The 24226-nt window shown below is 45.2% G+C and overlaps 1 protein-coding gene across 1 annotated transcript in view; it reads right to left on the reverse strand.

Annotated features, from left to right (window-relative positions):
* Window positions 1-6065: 6065 nt before the first annotated feature.
* GK5 (glycerol kinase 5) overlaps window positions 6066-24226 on the reverse strand; it is a 98035-nt gene continuing 79874 nt past the window's right edge. The window contains exons 13-16 of the mRNA XM_030215806.1: window positions 24061-24164; window positions 20903-20962; window positions 17801-17934; window positions 6066-8134 (exon numbers count right to left, since the gene is read on the reverse strand). Of these exons, the coding sequence (XP_030071666.1) occupies window positions 8088-8134; window positions 17801-17934; window positions 20903-20962; window positions 24061-24164 (345 nt within the window). The 3' untranslated portion in view covers window positions 6066-8087. The remainder of the gene's footprint in view (window positions 8135-17800; window positions 17935-20902; window positions 20963-24060; window positions 24165-24226) is intronic.

The following is a 24226-nucleotide window of genomic DNA, read 5'->3' on the forward strand; positions in this document are numbered from 1 at the left end:
CCCTCCACTAGTCCGTTCCCCTCTCTCTCCTTCCCCTCATTCCCTTTCCTCCTTTCCTGAAGTTACTATTGAGGAAACTACACTTCTCCTTTCTTCCTCAAATGTACCACCTGTTTCCTCTGATCCCATTCCCACCCACCTTCTTAATGCCATCTCTCCTGCTCTTATTCCTTTTATCTGTCACATTCTCAACCTCTCACTTTCCACTGCGACTGTCCCTGCTGCCTTTAAACATGCTGTGGTCACACCTCTCCTTAAGAAGCCTTCACTCGACCCTACTTTGTCCCTCTAATTACCGACCCATCTCCCTCCTTCTTTCCTTTTCTCTCCAATTACTTGAGCGTGCTGTTCACCGCCGCTGCCTTGATTTTCTCTCCTCACATGCTATTCTTGACCCACTACAATCTGGTTTTCCCCCTCTCCACTCAACGAAACTGCGCTTACTAAAGTCTCCAATGACCTATTACTGGCTAAATCAGAGGTCAATATTCCATCCTCATTCTTCTTGATCTTTCCGCTGCTTTTGACACTGTCGATCACAGCATACTTCTCGATACCCTGTCCTCACTTGGATTCCAGGGCTCTGTCCTTTCCTGGTTCTCTTCCTACCTCTCCCTCCGCACCTTTAGTGTTCACTCTGGTGGATCCTCTTCTACTTCTATCCCTCTGCCTGTCGGCGTACCTCAGGGTTCTGTTCTTGTCCCCTCCTCTTTTCTATCTACACTTCTTCCCTTGGTTTATTAATCTCATCCCATGGCTTTTCCTACCATCTCTATGCTGATGACTCCAAATCTACCTTTCTACCCTGATATCTCACCTTGCATCCAAACCAAAGTTTCAGCGTGCTTGTCGACATTGCTGTCTGGATGTCTCAACGCCACCTGAAATTAAATATGACCAAAACCGAGCTTCTCATTTTCCCCCCCAAACCCACCTCCCCGCTCCCCCCGCTTTCTATTTCTGTTGATGGCTCTCTCATTCTCCCTGTCTCCTCAGCTCGAAACCTTGGGGTCATCTTTGACTCTTCTCTCTCCTTCTCTGCTCATATCCAGCAGATTGCCAAGACCTGTCGCTTCTTTCTTTACATCCGTAAAATCCGCCCTTTCTTTCCGAGCACTCTACCAAAACCCTCATCCACACCCTTGTCACCTCTTGTTTAGACTACTGCAATCTGCTTCTTACTGGCCTCCCACTTAGTCACCTCTCCCCTCTCCAGTCGGTTCAAAACTCTGCTGCCCGTCTCGTCTTCTGCCAGGGTCGCTTTACTCATACTACCCCTCTCCTCAAGACCCTTCACTGGCTCCCTATCCATTTTCGCATCCTGTTCAAACTTCTTCTACTAACCTATAAATGTACTCACTCTGCTGCTCCCCAGTATCTCGCCACACTCGTCCTTCCCTACACCCCTTCCTGTGCACTCCGCTCCATGGATAAATCCTTCTTATCTGTTCCCTTCTCCACTACTGCCAACTCTAGACTTTGTGCCTTCTGTCTCGCTGCACCCTACGCCTGGAATAAACTTCCTGAGCCCCTACGTCTTGCCCCATCCTTGGCCACCTTTAAATCTAGACTGAAAGCCCACCTCTTTAACATTGCTTTTGACTCGTAACCACTCGCCTCCACCTACCCTCCTCTCTTCCTTCCCGTTCACATTAATTGATTTGATTACTTTATTTTTTGTCTATTAGATTGTAAGCTCTTTGAGCAGGGACTGTCTTTCTTCTATGTTTGTGCAGCGCTGCGTACGCCTTGTAGCACTACAGAAATGCTAAATAGTAGTAGTAGTAGTACATGCACAATACCCTCCACTGTATACAAATCTCTCATATGCACATTCATTAGGAAAATCCTGAAACCCAAGCTGCTTGCAGCCCTCAGGTCTAGAGCTGAATATCACTGTTGATTCAAAACTGGATTTTTTAAAAATGAGAATTACCCTTCAAATTGCTCGAGAATATTGTTTAGTTTAGAAACAAATTAAGGGGCCCTTTTACTAAGCTGCAGTAGGGCTATCGCATGGGTAGCGCACCCCAAATCAACCTTTCTGCCGGGATAGCGCAGGCACCCAGCGGTAATTCTGAAGTTGGCACACGCAGTTTCCCGCAGTAGAAAATAATTTTCTATTTTCTACCACTGGGGGCATTCCCAATGGTAATCGGCAGTGTGGCCACATTGCCGCACCCTGTATGATTACTGCACAAGTAGTGTGTGAGCCCTTACCGTCAAATAAATAGGTGGTGGTAAGGGCTCAGGCAGTAAACAGCCGTGCACTACTTTTAATTTTAGCACATGGCCATTTACTGCCCCATTTAAAAACAGGTCTTTTAACCTGCTACAACATAGTAACATAGTAGATGACGGCAGAAAAAGACCTGCACGGTCCATCCAGTCTGCCCAACAAGATAAACTCGTATGTGCTACTTTTTGTGTATACCCTACCTTGATTTGAACCTGTCTTTTTCAGGACACAGACCGTATAAGTCTGCCCCATCACTATCCCCACCCCCCACCACCAGCCCCGCCTCCCACCACCGGCTCTGGCACAGACCGTATAAGTCTGCCCAGCACTATCCCCGCCTCCCACCACCGGCTCTGCCACCCAATCTCGGCTAAGCTCCTGAGGATCCATTCCTTTTGAACAGGATTCCTTTATAAATAATAAATAAATAGTCCAGTGCGCGCCAATGTCACACACCCACACTACCGCAGGCCACTTTTTACCGCAGCTTAGTAAAAGGGCTCCCAAGTGTCCTCCAGTCCTAATCCAAAATTTCAAAGGGTAGAGAACTACTTAAATCTTATTCTAGAACACTCATTCCGAGGCTATGCTTTAAATAAGAACTGGCACAGTGCAATGTAAAACCGGTACCCAAAATATACCAAATGCCAGAACAAACACAGACCAGCAAACCTGAGACAGGAGCTTTGGAGGACTGGAATCCACTATGACAGATCCATCTAACAAAACAAACCCTGTGTTGAAAGCTGTCTCAATCTATATGGTGCTACTACCCTCTATCATTTTTGCTACTAACAGACAATTGGTAAAACCTGTTAGTTACTAATAACTGAGGTTAACAGTAAAATAAGTTTTATTGGATAAAGTGAGACTTACGGCAAAATAACATGTTTACAGAAGCAAGTAACTATCCCCCAGATTCTACATAGCGAGCCTAGAGATCCATGCTGAAATAACACTCAAAACTTAACAAGCTAATGAGAACTGATAACAGCACTTAAGCAATAATGAGCACTAATTAGAATTTACGCACACAACTTGCTAAGCGTATTCTGTAACAAAGTGTGCCAAACTTCTAACGCACGCAGATAAAAAGAGGAGTGGTTATGGGCGGGGAAGTGTTTTGTGAGCATTCTGAAATTTACTCGCATAGTTATAGAACATGGCCCAGTGTGCGAAAATCTACACATTGGGATTTATGCCACATTTTCACTGGTGTAAATAGATACGCATAGTTTTAAGCTGCAAGATATCAACTAAGCACATTCTATATACCACACCTAAATCTAGGTGCCGCTTATAGAATATGCTTAGTAGGCATTGATTTTTTAGGCGCCATATACAGAATCTCCCACAATACCCCTAAGATGGATGTTTGATTTAACTAAGAAAAGCAACAGCCAGGCAGTGTCCCCAAACTCTGTACTATGAGACACTAAAAGAACACTTCTCAGCACATTAGATGTGCAAGTCTCTCTCTATATGCTCCCTACAATACAAGTGTGCAAAATTTGTGCGGTAATATATTGAATGCCAAACACCCTTCACAGTACAAATCTCAAGACTCATTTCTGCTGGTTCTATTTGCCTGTAAATGTGAAATCTACTTCCATCTGAAAGCATAAGATAAAGAAACCCGCAATTCTTTACAATAGCTTAGCTAAGTTTATTCAAATTTAAAATTAAAGAATGTTACAAAAAACAAATCCTCCTTCTGGGAAAAGCAGGTCTGTGAGGCCCTGATGTGATGATCAAATCCCTGTGCTGTTCCAAAAGCACTAAAAAATTTGTGCCGGAACAGCATGGGGTATTAAAGCCCTCATGATCAAAACTAAATGCATGTAAATTGATGTGCGGTATTAGTTTTGATCATGGAGACACTTCTGGAGGATTGTGCCTGGGTATATGCCCAAGGCAATATACTCCCCACAGAAGTTGTTTGACAGGTCCAGGCTGTGAAAATGGAGGTCTCACCCTAACACGCATGGGACTGGATGTCTCCCCCCAACCACCCCCCCCACATGAGGGCAAAAGGGGGGAGGGCTGAGGTCCAAAAGACCTCTAGGCCCCCTAACCCCCTTGACACAAAAAACTTCCTTATGGTGCAGTAGGCAACATACCCAACCCCCCATATGCCCTGGTGTCTAGCGGCCTCCTCATCCCCCCCCCCCCCCCCGGTACCTTGTTGTGACAGCACTTGGTGGCGCCCTGCCTAGTGCAAGTCTCTTATATGGTGGGGAAGCCTCGTCCAGTGCATTCCAGGATGCACTGGGCAGGGCGCCATTTTTGAAGGCAGTGCTGGGAGGAGGGAGTGCTACTCCCTCCTCCATCACTACATCAGGGGGGGGGATGAGGAGTCCCCTAGACCATCAGGGCAGATGGGGGGGGGGGGTTGGGGGTATGTTACCCACTGGGCCACCAGGGAGTTTTCTTATGTTGGGGGGGGGGGTTAGGGGGCCTAGAGGACTACCGGACCTTCAGCCCCCTGTATCACTGTCCGGGGGGGGGGGGGCACTAGGCCACCAGGGCCTCAGCCATTGGTGAGTCCAGGGGTTCACTGAACCCCCAGAACTGACAGTGGCAGCCAGGCTGCCTGGCTTGAAGGGGGGGGGGGGACAGAGCTTAACCTAATGCCAGCTCTGTTCTCTGATCATATGGGTGGAATAATGCAGAGCATAGGCGCTGTAGACCCTCTGATCATTTGTGTGATGGTAAATGCAGGCAGTAGTCTGGCGCTAGTGGCCTCATTTATCTTTGATCATCGGGGCCTCTGTGCACAATCCTTCAGATCTAATACACATCTTAAATGTGGGTATTACAGCTGGTAAATAGGCTTTAATGCCTTACCTGTTGTCACTCGGAGAAAATTCTCTTGTACCTAACTGCATTGCCAGCAGACTGCTGACCACCAACAGTGTGGCCATCAGAGTTTGTATAGAAATATCAACATGATAACCGAGGACCAAACAGGGACATTTCTTGCTTGAGGTACCCACTGCAGTCAGAAAAACTGCAGCAGAGCCCAAGGGGTGGTGGGTACATACTCCACTGCTCACCGACAGATCTATACAGTACATTAAGGCATGGGGTTTGTCTATATCATATGATATTGGTCCCATGTGTCAAGGCTTATTCTTACGTACACAGCTTGTGAAACCATTTGCTAATCAGGCCTGTATCTACTTAAATCTCCTCCTCTCCCACAAAATGTCCAGCCATAAACATTAAACATGAAATGAGATGGGCTAGATACAACCAACTATATTTTATTACTAGCTAGTAGTAAATATATTGTGGCTGGCTATAAACATTGACAATATATATTAAAAGTTTCTAATACTCAGCCTTTCTCCATTTCTCTATGGCAGCAGCCTGATAGTGATTCAGAATTAGATTAAAACAAACATAATTCTGTTGACCAGTTGATTAATTACTACTGCGTTTATAGATCCCCAATCCCCTTTCCAAGATCATCATATAAATAGTGAGCCAGACAGCTACAATTTAATTGGGTACCTGAAAAAGTGTGCATATTTTCCCAACATTACCTTCTAAAACAAAAGGTTCCAAACCCGTCAGAGGGAGCCTTAGGTACAATAAATATACGGAGAAGGGGGACTTTGGATCATATTGGTGATCATGTGTCATGTCCAAAGTTACAAACCTTTTGGAGTACACCATAAAATTGACCCCTTGCAGGGTACAGCTTCTGCTGATGGAAGCCTTGCTTTCTTCTGATTGAGCCCCTGCTTCATGGCTTCCCACTTGCGGGGGAATCGGTGAGCAGTTCATTATCTTCAGTTACTGCTTCCTCTTGTCATTTTTCTTGCTGAAGTCAGAACCACACAGAGCCATCAGGTCTTGTGAGACTACAGAGCCACAAGTGGGAGGGCAATCCAGGGAGTAAGAAGGAAGATGATACCAATGCCAAGGAGAATAATGGGGGTTGGGGAGAAGAGGGACTGATGGTATTGTATGACAAAATGAACACAGCACCAGGTGTGTGCTGCAACATGAAGAGGTAGGTTTGGAACTGCTAGTCTAAAACAACAGCTTCCACACACACTTCAACAGGTTTGGTTCACCAAGGCTTTCCCACAGAAAGAAATGAAAGAAAAAAAACCCTTAATAAACCTACCCTAAGAATTCCTAAGCTATTTGCACACATTTGCTCTAATAGCCCAATTAAACTGTAGATAGTAAACCTGACCTGGAATGCATTCACAAATCTAGAGGGTAACCCAAGTCTCCACTCAACATGCTTAAATGATTGGTTTATATCTAGAAGTAGCGCCAACCTTCGTATCATTTTTTATGCAATATGTTACTCTCTCTGCTTGATTGACACCTCTCCAAAATGGGCTATGAGTCTACTCGAAACTCTGCATTCTTCTTCTGGCCCCTTATCTCTGGAATAACTTACCACCATATATTCGTGTTGAATTGTCTTCTCCACAATGTAAAACTCTTCTTAAAAGACACTACTTCTTTCAGTCTGCTTTTGGAGCCCCTGGATTGTTAGGCTTGGTTGGCCTGTGGATTGAGATAACTTCTAACTTGTGTTATTTTCTGTCTCCTTCTGTTGCATGAGTTCCTTCTTTCCTATTTTAGATGGATTTCCTGTTACCTGTTGTTTTTCTACATTGTAAACCTCTGTGACCTGCGCTCAGTAACTGCGGTATATTAAGTTATGTTAATAATCAAACATGTTCTTCCATGCTGGAGGATGAAATTCATTTTATCTCAGAAGGCTCTTTCTTAGTACATCACAAAAGCATAGCTACCATCCTCCAGCAGCCAGCCACAGCCTCTCACCCAGGGTTCAAATCCCACTGCTGCCTCATGTGATTTTGGGCAAGTTACTTAACCCTCCATTGTCTTAGGTACAAAATGGCATGAGCCCTAGAGCACTGGAACTAACAGGCAGTATGGAAGACACAGAAAGTCAGGCCCTGCTTTGTGCAGCATATGCATTTCACACTATACCACCTTCTCTTCATCCTCAGAGTCCTTCTCTAGTCTTTTTTTTTGGTGGTGGGGGGGGGGGGGGGGGCACTACGAGCTTTTTTCCATGTCTACACTGTCTGCTCTGCAGCAGCTGGTGAGTTGCACAATATTTTTGAAAATACCAAGTGTGCCTTGAGTTTGAAAAGGTTAGGAAACACTGATCTATTTCACATAAGGATTAAACTGTTATGAGTCACACAATCTTAAAAACAAGTAAATCTGTTATGCTTGTTCTGATTAAAAAAAAAAGATTTGTTCCAACTACAAAAACAACATTATCAAATTGCAGAATAAAAGTGTCTGTATAAGTTCAGATAGTCAAAGTTTTAACTCTATGCCATCAGAATATTTTTAAGACTTGGTATAAGGTCACAAATTCTGAATGTCATGCCAGTACTTTCCAAATCATGATGCAAGATTTACTCAGAGATGGAGAAGAAAGTAATGGACTTGCTGGTCTCCTGTAGTGCAACATTTAAATGAGGTTCCAGTAGGTGAATTATAATCGTAGAAATAACCTAGGAGGAAATCTCAGTTTCACTGTATTAGGACCAATAGGCATATGGAATTTGAAAAGTTCAACACAGAAAGATGAAGTTAAATAGCAGCTGATGAGTGTTTTACAGTGATTGGAATACTATAGCCTTTATCTTATTTGTGCAAACTATTTGCCATGAGGTTCTAAGGCTTTGGAAATGTTGATTTTCTCTTAGTATAAACTTGACTTTTTGCCTTAAGTGTTAATCTCTGTTGTACCAGTTCATGCAACGCTGTACTGCCTTTACCCCAGCTATTCATGGAAGCCTCATAATGCTGAGACTTTTCTGGGGCTGAAAAGTATTCAGTTTGCCTCAGTTTCTTTAGTTCTTCTTTGCTGGTCCAGAAACCCTAATAAGAAAGTAAATGTTTAATAGGAAAACAGGGTTTTACAGCCAACATATGATTATCAATGAACAATTCACCAATTATATGTTTTTGGGGAAATTATGGAACACTTTTTATTCATATTATTCATTATAATTTCTAAATGCAAATTTCAAATTACAATTGTACATTTTCAGTTTGCAATATTTGATGTCCCTACTAAAGAATGCTACAAAAATCAGACAATTGTTTTTCTTGTTTTGATAAAAACCAGCATTTTTTGTAGTGGAAAGGTTATTTGAAAAGAAAGTAATCTTGCAGGTGATGAAATTACAAGCTGTTCTTCTGCAAATTACAAGGTAGTTACTAAAATTCATCAGTATATACAAAGGATGCTAACGGGAGCTATAAAAGGGAATAGGCAGTCCCTTATCTACTATAATAAAACTCACCCTCAACGTTCTGAGGACACTGACGTCAGTGAAGCCAAACCACTGACAACAGTTCCTTCAGGTTCGAAGGTTCGTGGTGTGAAGCCACCAGGCCCTGCCCTCGCGTCAAACGGCATGACATCGAGGGCGGAAGCAAACGTTGACGGTGAGTTTTATTATAGTAGATAAGATTCACCGATGCAACAAGCAGCAGCAGCTCTCTGCCACCATTTGCTAGGAAGTCACGTTTACCTGCTGCTTCACATACCCGGGCTGAAACACCCCAAGCCCGCCCGCACCAAACCGACCAATGGCACTCTGAGGCACCCGAGCTCTCCCGCTGCCACTCACAAACACCGCAAACCCCCAAGGCCCGCCCGCACCATGACCACTGGCACTCTGAGGCACCCAAGCCATCCCGCTGCCACTCACAACACCGCGAAACCGCCCCAGCCAATGAAACGAAACCGCCGTTGGCTGATCGCTCAAACTTGCAGCGCAGAAAACTCCAAAGCCCGCACCAAAGCCAAAGCGACCACTGGCACTCTGAGACACACGAGACGTCCCCGCTGCCACTCACAAAAGCGAACCCGCCCGCAGCCAAGGAAACAGAAAAACCCCCTAATCTTGCTGTGCACACAGGAGAAAAAAAAAACAACAACAGGTAACAGGAAAGTCTTCCCCCTCACTCCTATGGACTGACCCTTCCCCCACACCACGCTCCAAGTTAAAAAAAACCCACTTCCACTTTCTGACACACTGACACGAGCAAACAGAAACACATACAAGGGCAGCTACACTACCACTCAGACTCACAAAAACCAAACCCACCCCCCCACCCCGTCACTGTCACACACAGACACAATTTCAGTATAACAGAGACACACTCACACACCTGCACCCACCTCACCCATTTCCCCCCCTTTCCCCACCAAAAAACAACAAAAAAAAAAACACACACACACATTATTGACATTAACACTTCCACATTCCCAGCCTGAACGATGGTGTGAGGGAGCCTGCCTGACCGTGGGAGTGGGAGGGAGGGAACCAACCTGAACAAGGGAGGGAGGAAAGAAAGGAAGGAAGGAAGGAATGGGGGCCCATGACCATGACAGGCAGAGGTAGGGGAGGCCACTACCCTGAAACTGGGAGGGGGGAGCGGAGGAAAAACTGGAGGGGGAAGGAGGCCAGGAGATGGAGGGGGACCTCTGCCACACACCTCTCTCTCACAACACACTCTCATTCTCCACACACACACTCGCCACATTCACTCGTCTCTCTCTCTCACACCGTCTCTCTCACAGTCAATGTCTTTCTCTCTCACACACACTCTGTCTCACACTGTATCACATTCACTATGTGTCACATAGTCACTCACACACTGTCTTGGCTCATACACTCAGTCTCACAGAGAGTCTGTGTCTCACACACTGTATCTGTGTGAAACACACTCTCACACTGTCTCACATACGCACTTGCACACACTCTCATTCTCACACCACACACTCTCTCTCTCTCACCAGACACTGCGCATCCAGACTCACTCTCTCACACACACACTCGCACATTCACTCTCTCTCTCTCACCACACAGTCACTCTCTCAACATACACACTCCGTGGAAACCTTGCTAGCGCCCGTTTCATTTGTGTCAGAAAGGGCCTTTTTTAACTAGTTTCTAATAATCTTTTGCTATATTTTCAAGTAGTGTTTGTTATGTTTGAGTGTACTAAAACGCAGCAAGCTCTGCCTACTGGCTTCAGTTATACAATGGACATAGATCGGCTCGCTCATCTCCTGTTTTATCCATTCTCCTTGGGGTACACCATCCCCATTCACTCCTGGCCCCATGAAGTTCTAATGCCATGTGAGTCATGCAGCTGTGGGTCACAAGCTGTAAGCCAATGAAGGAGAAAGGCAGGACCGTCCCTCCATACCTCATTGGCACCCGATTCATGTTTACAATTGCTTTTTTACATCACCTGTAAGGCATATGAAGCAAAAGTGAATGGAGATGTCATCATGCAGGTGTAAGGCTCTTTCACTCAGTGATAAGATAGATGTTATACAAAGACTGGACAATAAAGAAAGTCTTGCTGAAGTGGCTGGAACAAATGTGCCAAGGAAAGACTGACACTGCTACTATCATGCAACATGGATGGAAGTGAAAAGTGGAGCACTGAGAATTGGGAAAAGTAACAGCCACATTGCTTCAAGAACGTTAAACTGCTTCTAGTAGCTTATGAGGCAAACAAAAATGCTTGAATGACCCGAGAAATCTGACTACAATAGCCTAAAAAAAATTGGATGGCAGGCAGAAGAAGCAGAAGAGTCCTCCAAGAACACCAAACTGGATAAAAAATGACATTCAACCACAGGGATGTTTATTCACAGTCAATCAACATGAAACAGCTAAAAAAAATTACTCGCATACAATCCTGCCTTTTACCGCCACAAAAGCCTGCTTTTAGGAGTCACATCACCTCTAAAAAACATATACGAAAAACTAAAATATCGTAGAGGGTACTGGTTGCCAGAGTTACAATTATTATGACCTGCTGGACCTTGTCTACAAAACAAATAAACAAACCACTGTACAGAAAACAATTTTAGATTTTTTTCCTCCTATTTTAAAAGACACTAGTTTGTGTTACAAGTTTTATTCATGCTTTATTTGATTCTATTAAAAAAAACTGCCTATGCCTTACAACATTTAGCAGTGATGGAAAATCGTTACTGTTCGATAACAGTAATAAATTAGTTGTGCTACACTGACTACGGGTTACTGAAATAATGCTTTCAATATGGTCACTTTGGTTATATGCAAGTGAAACCTTGGTCCTGAGCCCTTTCACTTAACAGGAGTGCACTGTACCTTAGAGGTGCCAGTTAATACAGGAGATGTGAGATGCAGCATGTATGCTGAAATTGAAGCCTGGTCCCAAAGCAGATTCATTTTTAGGCTCTAATGAGCCAAAGATAAATAGCATGTAGAGGACAGCATACAATGCTATTTATCATCTACTCATTAAAGCCTAATTTGAGAGAATGTATTCAATTAATTACATGAACCAATTTTAGCACTTATTTCCTAATGTCCTTTAGCACTGGTTTAGTGTAGATGCTGAGGTTGGTTCATGATTCTGAGTGTACTGCACAGGTAGCGTAGTCATACCTCAATTTTTGGATGGGTAAGGACCCACACATTTCCTCTGTTCCCCCACCCCCCCCCCCCCCCCCAATAAAGAAAGTACCGTCGCTGGCAGGGATCTCTGGGCCCCGCCAGCGGAAGAATCTTCTGGAGTCCCCTGAGGCCTGAGAAGTCTCATCCCTGCATCAGTCAACACTGCTGCCCCCCACGTATTCTCAGTTCAACCAGCCTACCCATGCATGCATAGGTGGTAGTGTCAATTGAACTGAGCATTGCACAAGAGGTGTATGTGTGTGTGGGGAGGGGCAAAGTAGTGCTGGCGTCAGCAGATGGAAGCATGCTACTGACTGCTGCAGGGTTTAAGACTGCTTGGGGAAATCCAGGCAGAAAGGACGCTTCAGCTGGCTGGGCCCAGGGACCCCCCGCCAGCTACACCAATGATGTGCATCGCCAATGGAATGAGCATGACGTGAAACTAGGTGGGCCCCTGCCCACCCGTGTCTATGCCACTGGTACTGCACTTTGCACTTCTTAGTGCACAGGCTTAAATACAGTGGATTCTGGTTAGTGGGGGTCGCAGGTTATTGGGGGTAAAAAAAAGTGAATATAACCAGAAAATGCTTTACGTATTTGGGACACAATGGTGTGCTTTTTCTTCTTCACATTCCAAATATCATATAACATAGAACCAAGCAATTGTGTTCACTTGTTGCATTAATATTATATATATATATATATATTATATATATATATATATATATATACACACACACACACTAGTAAAAAAGGCTCGTTTCAGAGACCAATGAAACGGGCGCTAGCAAGGTTTTCATAGCCCCCTTCCTCTCTGTGCCAGATGTAAGTGTTGTATTTGTGACAGACAGAGAGTTAGTGTGTGCAAGTGCGTTTGTGAGAGACAGTGTGTTTGTGAGAGAAAGAGTGGGTGGGTGTGTGTGTGTGTGGCAGTGAATGCGTGCCTGCTGGCTGTCTGCCAAGGGGCTTCCATCCCTCTGCCTCTCTCCCCACCTTGTACTCCTCCTGCACCCCTGCCTGCCACTTGATCGGCGTTATTCCGAACTCCTCCCCCTGCCTGCTAGAAGTGACAGGTTTTTACCTCCGCTTCCTCCGGCCTCCGGCCTCTTGATCTGCGATCGTGTTATTTCGTTCCCCTGCCTGCTACACACCCCACTCTTCTCCTCCTCTGGACCTCTGTCTGTTGAGCGTTGAGGCCTTGTTACTCCTCCCCCTGCCTGCTACACATGCACCTTTTGCTCCAGGCGGTTCGTCGGTTTTTGGAGGGTGGCAGCTTTGGGATCGCAGGCCATTGTGGTGAGCTGTTGGACGGCAGAGTCAGGAATAGGCGCAGGATGGCAAGCGTCGGGAGGGGCAGGTGCCTCGTTGTTTTTGGAGGGCAGGAACTTCGCAGTCCCGGTGGATCAGCTTTTCGGACGGCACTCCTCCCCCTGCGTAGGTCGCTGTTTGACGCTGTGCCGTCGGGGGTGGGGTGGGGGGTGAGGCACTGCGTAGGTCGCTGTTTGTCGTTGTGCGTCGGGGGGGGGGGGGAGCGTCGGAGGGCGGTGGAACTGGCGATCGCTGTGTCATAGCCCCGCCCGCAACGTCATCACGTTGTGATGCGAGGGCGGGGCAGACACTCATGGGATTCTGCAACTACACATTTAGAATGTTGGGGTTGTGAATTATGTGTGGATGGGGCGTGGCTGTGGCTGAGGGCGGGTCTATGAGTGAGAGGTTGAGTGGTGCTGACAGCCTGGAACACTACAGGGCTTCGTGTTTCCCTGCCACACAGTGAGCTTCAGAACGTTGGAGGTGAGAATAGATAGATAGATAAGCATTTACTAAAACAAACCGTTATAATCAATTGTAAATCTTTATTATATAACACTAGTAAAAATGGCCCGTTTCTGGCGGCGATTGAAACGGGCGCTAGCGGGCAGGGAGCTCCATTCCCCTCCCTTTACGCGTGTCTCCCTGGTGGGTCTAGAGGTACTGTTCGGTGGGGGGCAGGAAGAAAGAGCCCCACTCTTTCCTGCCCGTAGCGGTGGTGGTAGCATCCTTGCTACATCGTGTGGGAGTCCGGCTCTCGGAGTTTCAAAATGGCCGCGAGAGTTGAAGTCTCGCTGAAGCAGCTTGAACTCCTCGGCGGCCATTTTGAAACGCCGAGAGCCGGACTCCCAGACGATGTAGCAAGGATTGCTACCACCACCGCTACGGGCAGGAAAGAGGGGGCTGTTTCTTTCCTGCCCCCCACCGAACAGGTACCTCTAGACCACCAGGGAGAAGGCGGAAGGGAAGGGGAGGGTAGGTGACGGGGGGGAGGGACGTGCTGGAGGGTGACTGTGGTACCATGGGCGGGGCGGTAACTTCAAAGGGGCGGGGGCTAGTGGGGAAAGGGGCCGGGTTGATGTGGACGTCCTGGGCGGCTGGGAGTTTTTGGAAGGGGAGGAGAGTAGGGGAAGGCAACGCGCTCCCCTGCTTTAATTAGCCTTGTTTTTCGTGTTGCGACCTCGACATCATCACGTGTTGACGCGGGAGGGCGGGGCATGAAGATGTTGTGTGGCTTCACCACCATGAAACACGAAACCGGCTGTGTCGTGAGTGACTCTAAGTGACGTCAGTGTCCTCAGAACGTGAGGCTGCGTTTTATTATAGTAGATTACTCAAATATTTCACATTATTGTTCATAAGCATTAAAAATCCACTCACATAAACCACCAGCATCCAACATTCATCCACAAACACACATATATGCAAAATACAAAATCTCAATACAAAACTTAATAACACTCCACAGAATAAGTCATCAAGAACCGCTATAACAATCATCTATTCCGTGGTTATCATCCTCTGTTACTCCTTCTATCATATATAGTCCTTTTGGTAGATCTCTCCCTCTCATTAGTTGATAATATAAGTTCCAATAGGGTTATCAGTTCTATAAACCACAGTCCATGTCTTAACTCCGTATGCTACTGGAGTATAACTAGCAGTACTCGATAAAAGTACACTTCCTTTGTTCTTATAAACCAGAAGTCGTTCAGTCTAATCTTCTATCTCCTTAATACCACTCTCAACCGGCAGGCTAGAGGAATATAAATCAGTGTTCATCTCTGCCGTACTTACACCAGGTTTTATTTTAGTGGCAGTATAGTTCCTTTTACTCCAAGACCCAATGCTTTTTAATGCTTATGCCCTGAACAATAATGTGAAATATTTGATTAAGGTTCTATAAATAAAGATTTACAATTGATTAAACGGTTGTTTTAGTAAATGCTTGTAGGCTTAGTACAACCAATTGAACTCATTGAACCTAATTTTGGAAGATGAATATATATATATATATATATATATATATATAACACACACACAGTGCACTCCATTTAAGTGCACGTCGGATAAGAGCATTCTCTGTTTAACTTCATGCCGTACTTCGGTCCCGTTTTGGCACCATCAATTTATATGGGGACAAACTTCGTTTTAGCACACCACTGATAACTGCAAGATTCGCTTATATGCATGGTTCAAGACCGCTCCTCTGCAGGAAAGACTCCGCATAAGCGCGCGCATGGAATATGGAAGCTGATTGGCACGTGACAACCAACGAGATTTCAAATTTTCTGCCTCTTTAATTGCCACAGGCAGAATAAGCGAAAGAATGTTGTTAAAGCGTACACCGGGGTCGTCATCGCGGCGGAACTGTAAGACTAACACTGGCTGAACGAATAGATGTTCTTAAAAAATTAGAAAACAAAGTCAAGCATCTATTGCTAAAGAATATGGTGTCAATCCCAATCAAATTTCACATGTCTTGAAGCAGAAAGACCAGCTTCTGGAAGACTGGCAAAACAATCCACAATGGAAACGAAAACGGGCGGGAAAAGCTGAGGAGGTAGAAGATGCTCTTCTTCGGTGGTTTTCTCGAGTCAGGAGCAGACAGTTTCCTGTCAGTGGTCCACTGCTTATGGAGAAAGCTAACCAGGTAGCAGAAAGTCTTGACTGAATTCAAAGCCACTGAAAGATGGAAGGAGAGGAACAGCATAAAATTTAAGAAGCAGCATGGTGAGAAACAAGATGCTGATGACTTTGGTGCTGAAAATTGGGTTGTTTCAGTTCTTCCTACCATCTTGAACAAGTTTGCACCTTCTGACATTTTCAATGCTGACGAAAATGGTCTCTACTGGCGAGCGATTCCTGATGGAACACTTGCATTCAAACATGCCAAAACTACTGGAGGTAAAACATCGAAGGACCGACTGACAATCCTCCTTTGCTGCAATATGGATGGGAGTGAGAAGTTGGAACCCCTCGACATTGGAAACAGCAAACAGCCCCGCTGCTTCAAGAAAGTTAAGCGACTTCCTGTGTCATACAAGGCTAACGCAAATTCATGGATGACTGGGGAAATTTGGAAGCAGTGGCTAAAGAAGTTAGACACTAGAATGCGGGCACAAAAGCGTCAGATTTGCTGCTTTGTGATAATTGTGCTGCACATAGGGATGATGTCAGGCTGTTTAACGTCAAGGTGGTCTTCCTGCCACCAAACACTACCTCTCTGATCCAACCTATGGATCAGGGCATAATAGCCAATTTCAAACAACATTATCGGGCTCTTGTGCTACGTCATTTGATGAGCATTATGGAAGACCAGACTGCCAAGGATAAACGTGCTGTTGAACTGGCTTGTAATCTCACTGTTGGATTCCCTACATATGCAGAAAGAAGCCTGGAATCATGTTGCACAGGCAACCACTGTGAACTGCTACAAGTGGGCAAGATTTGTTAAGGATGTGGAGAGGGACAAAACAGATGCAGCTGTTGCAAACGCAGATGAAGAGGTTATTGACATCCCAGCCGGTGTTACTGAAGAGGAGTTCCATCGCTACGTAGCTGTTGATTACAATCTACAAACAGCTGAAGACAGCACTGATGTCGAGATATGCGCCTACATGCAGGCAACAACGGCTGATGATGGAACAGATGAAGAAATGAGCAGCGAGGCACATGCTGATGAAATTAACAACCTCCTTGTCACTTTTGCAAGAGTGCTGGAGAGTCTCAACACTGTGCAGGCCTATCTGGAGGCCACTGGATGTCAGTGCTATGACAGTTTTTACCGTCTAGCAGACGTAGTCTATGGAACTCATAGACCCAAGAGTGTACAGAGGACTATAACCGATTACTTCAAGCCAGCCTGTCAGTTAACTGAGACTGTATACTGTACATATAATAAACAGTACTGTACATACGTTTATCAGATGTCAAGCTTCTTTGGGTCACAACGGTTAAGTGCACTCTCTGGTTAACTGCATGCATTTCTTTGGTCCAAGACCCTTGCACTTAAGCGGACTGCCCTGTATATATAATTTTTTTAACCAACTGAGGCCTTCAGCTTTGATACACATCGATATTTCCCAGCCACTGAACAAGGAACTGGTAAGCGATAAGTACACACATGGGCAGGGAGACCTTGCTCCTGGCTTAGCTGCATTTGTGCTGAGTGCTGTTAAATCTTTAAAGTTGGGCAGGTGCTCTACCCTGGGAGCAAGCGTACAGAAGACAGAGCTCCTGAGGATGTGTAAATTTGTACCTGCAGCATGAGACATGCTTGAGTTGGGCAGTGCTGCCGTCATTCTGCCACACATCCCCCCCCCTTTTTTTTTAAAACTATTTACATGTAATTTTGTAATTGGGGTGAAGTATTCTAGTCTCAAAGAGGTGTATTTTCAAAGCACTTAGACTTACAAAGTTTCATAGTAATCTATGGAACTTAAGTCTAATTGCTTTGAAAATGAGCCCCCAAGTGTCCCAATTAACCAAAATCCACTGTATTATAGTTTAAAGGATGGACGGACCCAAAACAATGTTACAAATTTAGTCAACGATAGATGCTCATTAGCTTTAAGCCTTATGCTGCAATCGAACTGGCCAGAGAAAGGAACACACCCATAAGAAAAAAAAAGTTGAAATTTTGGCACATATTGGCTTTGATAAAGTAGTTATATTTGAACTTGTTAAGCAAAGCTGGAGCAAGCTACAGCCCAACAGCAGTCCTCTCCAAGCAAGTTCCTAGAACAAAAATAATACGTACCTACAGCAAGACCGGCCAAAAATGCTGCTCCAAGACAAGACATGTCTGTGTGCTTAGGTCGATCTATGCTTTGATTGAGCAAGTCTGCAGTCATCTGCATGACAAAGCTATTATTACAGACACCTCCATCAGCTCTGTAAGGGTATGGAGAAAAATAAAAAAAGAGGTTTTCTTTTGATTTAAATATTTATTAAATGATTTGATACTACAACTACTAATTTTTATAGTGCTACTAGACATATGCAGCGCTGTACACATTATACTCAGGTACTTTCTCTGTCCCTAGAGGGCTCAAAATTTAAATTGATGTACCTAGGACAATGGAAGTTTAAGAGACTTGCCCAAGGTCAAAAGGAGATGCAGTGGAAATCAAACCACCAGGATCAAACCTACTGCATTAACCATTAGGCTACTCCTCCACTCCAGAGTGTAAATTTAACACAACCCAAGAAAAGAAGGGACTTTCCTAATATCTGCTAGGGTCAAGCAGGGCCGTGCCGATTCGGTAAGCGAGGTAAGCGCCGCAGGGGGGCGCCCACCTCTGGAGGGCGCTGCCGCGGTGCTTACCCTCGCCCCGCCGAGGACTTTAAATCTTTTGGCACCAGAGGGGGGGTGCCGCCGCTCCCGCTGCTCTTCATCCTGGCACCCCCCCTCCCGCACCAGCCCTTTAAATTTATTTGCCGAGCGAGCGCAGCACCTCGTGTGCAAGTAAAAGAAGCGGATCCGATCATCTCATTGGGCCTTCCCTCACTGTCCCGCCCTCCTCTGACGCAACTTCCTATTTCCTCTAGAGCGGGACAGTGAAGGAAGGCCCAATGAGATGATCGGATTCGCTTCTTTTACTTGCACACGAGGTGCTGCGCTCGCTATCGCGTCGGCAATTTCTTTTTAAAGACGGGTGGCAGGGAGAAGACGAGGCAGGGTGAGGGTGGGGGACAGATGGGGTGACCGTGAAGGTGGATAGCAGAAGGGACTGGGTGGGAGACAGATGGGGTGAGGGGGACTCGGATGGGCAGAAGGGACTGGGTGGGAGCCAGATGGGGTGAGGGGGACTCAGATGGGCAGAAGGGACTGGGTGGGAGACAGATGGGGTGAGGGGGGGGCACTTGGATAGCAGAAGGGACTGGGTGGGAGACAGATGGGGTGAGGGGGACTCGGATGGGCAGAAGGGACTGGGTGGGAGACAGATGGGAGAAGGGGCATGGAGCTGGAACTGGGGTCTGAAAAGTGAGCAGGAGGGAGAATGGGGTCATGCCTGGGACAGGGGTGGATGGGAGAATCAATGGATCTGGAACTAGGGGCAGCCGCAGGTGGGAACTGGGAGCCGAAAAGAGGGGGCAGTGAGAGAGGGGATAGATCCTGGATGGAATGGGGAGTGAGAGGGAGGGCAGACCCTGAATGGATGGATGGGAGGGCAGAGAGGCATGGATGGGAGGGCAGGGCCCAGGGAGAGGACAAATTGCTGGAAGGGGAGGGGAGAGAGGATTGCTGGCTACGGATGGAGGAGGGGAGGGGCAGAGAGGGACAAGGATGGACATGGGGGCCCAGGGAGAGGACAAATTGCTGGAAATGGAGGGGAGGGGAGAGAGGAGGATTGCTGGCTATGGATGGAGGAGGGAAGGGCAGAGAGGGACAAGAATGGACATGGATGGGAGGGCAGGACCCAGGGAGAGAGGAGAAATTGCTGGAAATGGATATAGAGCAAGAAATGAAGAAGAAAGGAGAAAAGTAAAGAAATAAATGGAAAGGAAGCCCTGGAAATGGAGTTAAGAGGACAGATAGCAGCAGAATCAGATACTGGACCAGCATGATTGAAAAAAGAAAGTCACCAGACAACAAAGGTAGAAAAAAATTATTTTATTTTCATTTTAGCGTTTGGAATATGTCCACTTTGAGAATTTACATGTGCTATCTTATTTTGCAATGTATAGCAATTTGTTTCTAAGAATATTGCTGACAATTCCTTTCAGTGTGGCAAGTGGTGAGCGATCATTTTCATGGGGGGGGGGGGGGTGATCATTTTCACGGGGGGGGGGGGGGGGGCGCGCAACTGATAGTCTGCAGGGGGGCGCCAGAGACCCTAGGCACGGCCCTGGGGTCAAGACTTGTCTTCCACATGCATCTAAAATCAACAGGCTCTGTTTAACCAAGATGGCTGCAATAAAAACATGAGGCTAGCTTAAGTAGTAATATTTTCACTTAAGGCTAAAATCAACTTCTTAAGTATGCACAGATAGGCCAGTTCATTTTGCAAAGGCCAGTTCATTTTGCAAAGTCAGTTTTTACAATCAATGAGCCTAGGGGTTTCCGAATGCATACGACACCCTAGGCATCCATCTGAAATATTCTGTCTGCCATCAGTCTAAATAGTGAACCTAAATCAATATCTCCTCGACTCACCTCTCTCCCAACTTCTAAAGGTTTTGTGGAAACACTACATCAGGATTGCTCAACTCTAGCCCTTGTGAGCTACAAACAGGTCCAGTGTTCATGGTGGGATGGGGATGGGATTTGATATACCGGTTTACATGTTATATACAGGTACTTATTTTGTACCTGGGGCAATGGAGAGTTAAGTGACTTGCCTAGAGTCACAAGGAGCTGCAGTGGGAATCAAACCCAGTTCCCCAGGTCCTCAGGCCACTGCACTAACCACTAGGCTACTCTTCCACTCACAAGCTGAAAACCAGAATTCCATGTCGTGTACAGCAGCCACATCTCATAGCTTAAATACTAGCTCTGCAGATGCAGTGGATACTTGGGCTCTCCCAATCTTTAGCAAACTCCTCTACTGTATCCAGGGAGAAGCAATTTCTACTGAGCTTAACATCCCTAATCATTTTGAAAAGGTGGCTCTTACAACTTGCAGCATAAATCTTTTTGCCAAAAGTTTCCCCAAAGTAAAGTAAAAATAAGCCCTTCTCTGATGTTCCTCCATGTCTGGTCTGGGCAGCAAGAGCCTCCGTATGACATACCAGCTAGCCAGAAGAAATCCTGGTTCCTTCTACACTGGCTCTATCCATCTCTCTCACGTGATTTGTATTTCCTCCTTTATCTCAAAATAGCTTAATTTAAGATTCATGATTTCAGAAATACACTTACCGAATGCATGTGACAGGAATGCATGTTTCTCTGTGCAAAGTATCATAAAGCTGCTTGTTTCTATATAAAAAAAGTTTTAAACAAAACAAGGCATTTCACAGAATATCATGAACTGCTTTTGTGCCCTATGCAAGGAGAGAGATCCAGGAATCCAAAGGGCTTGGAAAGAAAGGTAGCCCTTGGTGATAAAACATATTAAAGCAACTATGAGAAAAAAATAAACAAAGAGCAGGCAATATATCAAGTCTAATCTAATATAATAATTTGTACCTCAATGTTCTATGGCTGGCTGGCTGTCTGGGTTCGTAACATCCTGACGTCAGCAAGCCTCCCGCATTCCCTTCCCTCTCACTGTCCCGCCCTCGCGTAAAGACAAAATGACGTCAGAGGAAGATGGAACAGTGAGAGGGAAGGGAATGCTGGATGCGAACTGATGTCAGGATGTTACGAACGCACACTGGACAAGAGTAAGGAGAGGATGTTCATGCAGTGAGTTGTGCCACCAAATGAGTGCCAGTATGGAGCACATATTGCCTGATGATGGCAAAACAGTCGGAGACAGGAGAATGAACAGTGGTTACAGAGTTCACAGAACCAGAAAGGAGGGGATGACAGTAAGGTCCTTAGTAAGGGAGACCTCTGAATGGGGGCTGAAAAATTAAAGGTGAGTTTCAGACAATTTGAGGAAACATCAAAGAGGCAGCAAAACAAATTAAGGCAGGAATTGCTGATCTGGTGGAGCGAATAGAAGAGATGAAGATGAAAGTGGGAGGACAGGAAATATTTACTCTGGCCAGCTAGATCTATTAACTCATGTGCAGGATTTGGAGAAGAGATCAGGACACAATAATGTTCAAATATGGGGATGCCAGAAACAGATGACTACAGAGATCATGCACAAGTGGTGAAAACGTTTTATTGGGAGGTTATGTGCATTGGAGAGGAGCATGCAGGAGAAGAGGTTCAGCAGCTTAAGGTGGACATGGATCTTAGGGCTCTTGGCCTGCAGAGAGACTTTCCCTAAGGAGAATCGCTGGACATGGAGGGGAGGCCAGAACGCGGGACATGGAGGGGAGGCCAAGGCAGAGGAGAATCGCTGGACATGGAGGGGAGGCCAGAATCCTAGGATACAGAGGGGCGGGCAGGGCAGAGGAGAATCGCTGCACATGGAGGGGGCGGGAAAAGGAGAATCGCTGCACATGGAGGGGACGGCAGAGGAGAATCGCTGCACATGGAAGGGAGGTCAGAATCACAGGACACAGGAGAAATCGCTTAGACGAGAGCCTTCCTAGGGCCCATTTCATTTTTTATGAAACAGGCTTTGTTGCACTAGTAAACTATAAAACAATCATAACCACATAAGCTGCCTGGAAATAAAAGCCAAGTTCTAGCAGTTGTGTTTACCTGGATTGGCCACTGTTGGAAGCAGGATACTGGGCTAGATGGACCACTGATCTGACCCAGTATGGCTATTCTTATGTTCTTATAATCATAATCCATACCAATGCCTCGTACTTCTACCATTACCCATTATCTTACCATTCAGAAGAGTAGTAGTGGAAGACTGTTCAGAATATAATTTTGATAACTTGATTTTGCAGCAAATACTTCTCTACCATCTAATCATCTGACGTCATACTACAACATAGTTTAAATGTAAAATATAAAGATGACAAGGTAAAGAAAAGAACCAATGTCCAACACTCCCTTGCAAAAAGAGTAGGGCAGACTTTTTTCCCCAACCACACAAAAGGACTTACTATAGCAACAAATGTCCACAAAGGGAAATGAGCCAAGAGGACACTGACTACCTGAAAGGTAATCTAAACGTAAAAGTTACAGAATATACTCAGAAGATGGAAGCTGGCATCACAAAAGAGACAAGGACAGCCCTTTGTATGGTTATTGAGTTGCAAGCAATTAAAGGAGTAGCGTTACATAAGATTTATTTTTTTTTTTTTAGTGGCAGTACTAGATTTTAGTATTTTTTTTAAAAGAATTGAATGTTTTGTTTCTCTCAACTTATTTGGAAGTCTGCCCAACAAGATAAACTCATTTTACATGGTATGTGATACTTTATATGTATACCCGAGTTTGATTTGTCCTTGCCTTTCTCAGAGCACAGACCATAGAAGTCTGCCCAGTACTGTTCTTGTACTAAGTTCTGAAGCTAACATCAAAGCCCCTTAAAATTTACACTCCAGCGCATCCCTATCTATTCAGTCACGATCAGGAAGTAGACCCTAGAAGTCTGCACAGCTCCCGTTTTATTTCCAATTACTGGTGTCACCACCCAATCTCCATTAAGATTCCACGGAACCATTCCTTCTAAACAGGATTCCTTTGTGTTTATCCCACGCATGTTTGAATTCCATTACCGTTTTCATCTCCACCACCTCCCGCGGGAGGGCATTCCACATATCCACCACCCTCTCCGTGAAAAAATACTTCCTGACATTAATCCTGAGTCTGCCCCCCTTCAACCTCAATTCATGTCCTCTAATTCTACCGCCTTCCCATCTCCGGAAAAGGTTCGTTTGCGGATTAATACTTTTCAAATATTTGAACGTCTGTATCATATCACCCCTGTTTCTCCTTTCCTCCAAGGTATACATGTTCAGGTCAGCAAGTCTCTCCTCATATGGTTTGCAATGCAAATCCCATACCATTTTCGTAGCTTTTCTTTGCACCACTTCCAGTCTTTTTTACATCTTTATGAAGTTTTTGGGAAGGTTGGGCTGGATGCCAGTAAGAAAAGTTACAGTGATTTAAAATAATACAAACATTTCAAATCAAACTATTTGAAAAAATCTACAGCTCATGATTTTAAATGTTTGGACTTGAAATGTTTGTATTTATTATTTTTCTAAATCATACATTTTTTCTTTGTGAATCAATAAAGATTGGGATTCAAAAAACTGTGTTGCATAATTGATACATATTTACAATTTGTTTCCATATCAGATAGCAAAATTACTAACAAAGCCCTTCAGTTGAACATGAGCGACTGAGCAATTTTCTGACTTGTATCAATGTTCATTACTATATATGGAATCACTAACCCAGTAAAAATTAAAAAAGTTTAAAAGCTAATAGGCTGTAAACTACTCCAATAAAGAGAGGAAAAAGTGAAGGTCATTGCTGGTCATGTGTCACACCTGAAGGCAATGGATTCCAATATGGCTCGTACAAGGTGATCTTTGGTGGTGGAAGCTTTCAGGCCCATAAAAGAGGCACATGCACATGAGTCATTCACAGGTGCCTGAAAAACATGACTGCAATTAGAAAGGCATGAAGATACATTATCTGTGCATCCTTCAAAAT

Source organism: Microcaecilia unicolor, chromosome 10 (genome assembly GCF_901765095.1).
Source record: "Microcaecilia unicolor chromosome 10, aMicUni1.1, whole genome shotgun sequence".
In the NCBI taxonomy this organism is placed as follows: Eukaryota; Metazoa; Chordata; class Amphibia; order Gymnophiona; family Siphonopidae; genus Microcaecilia; species Microcaecilia unicolor.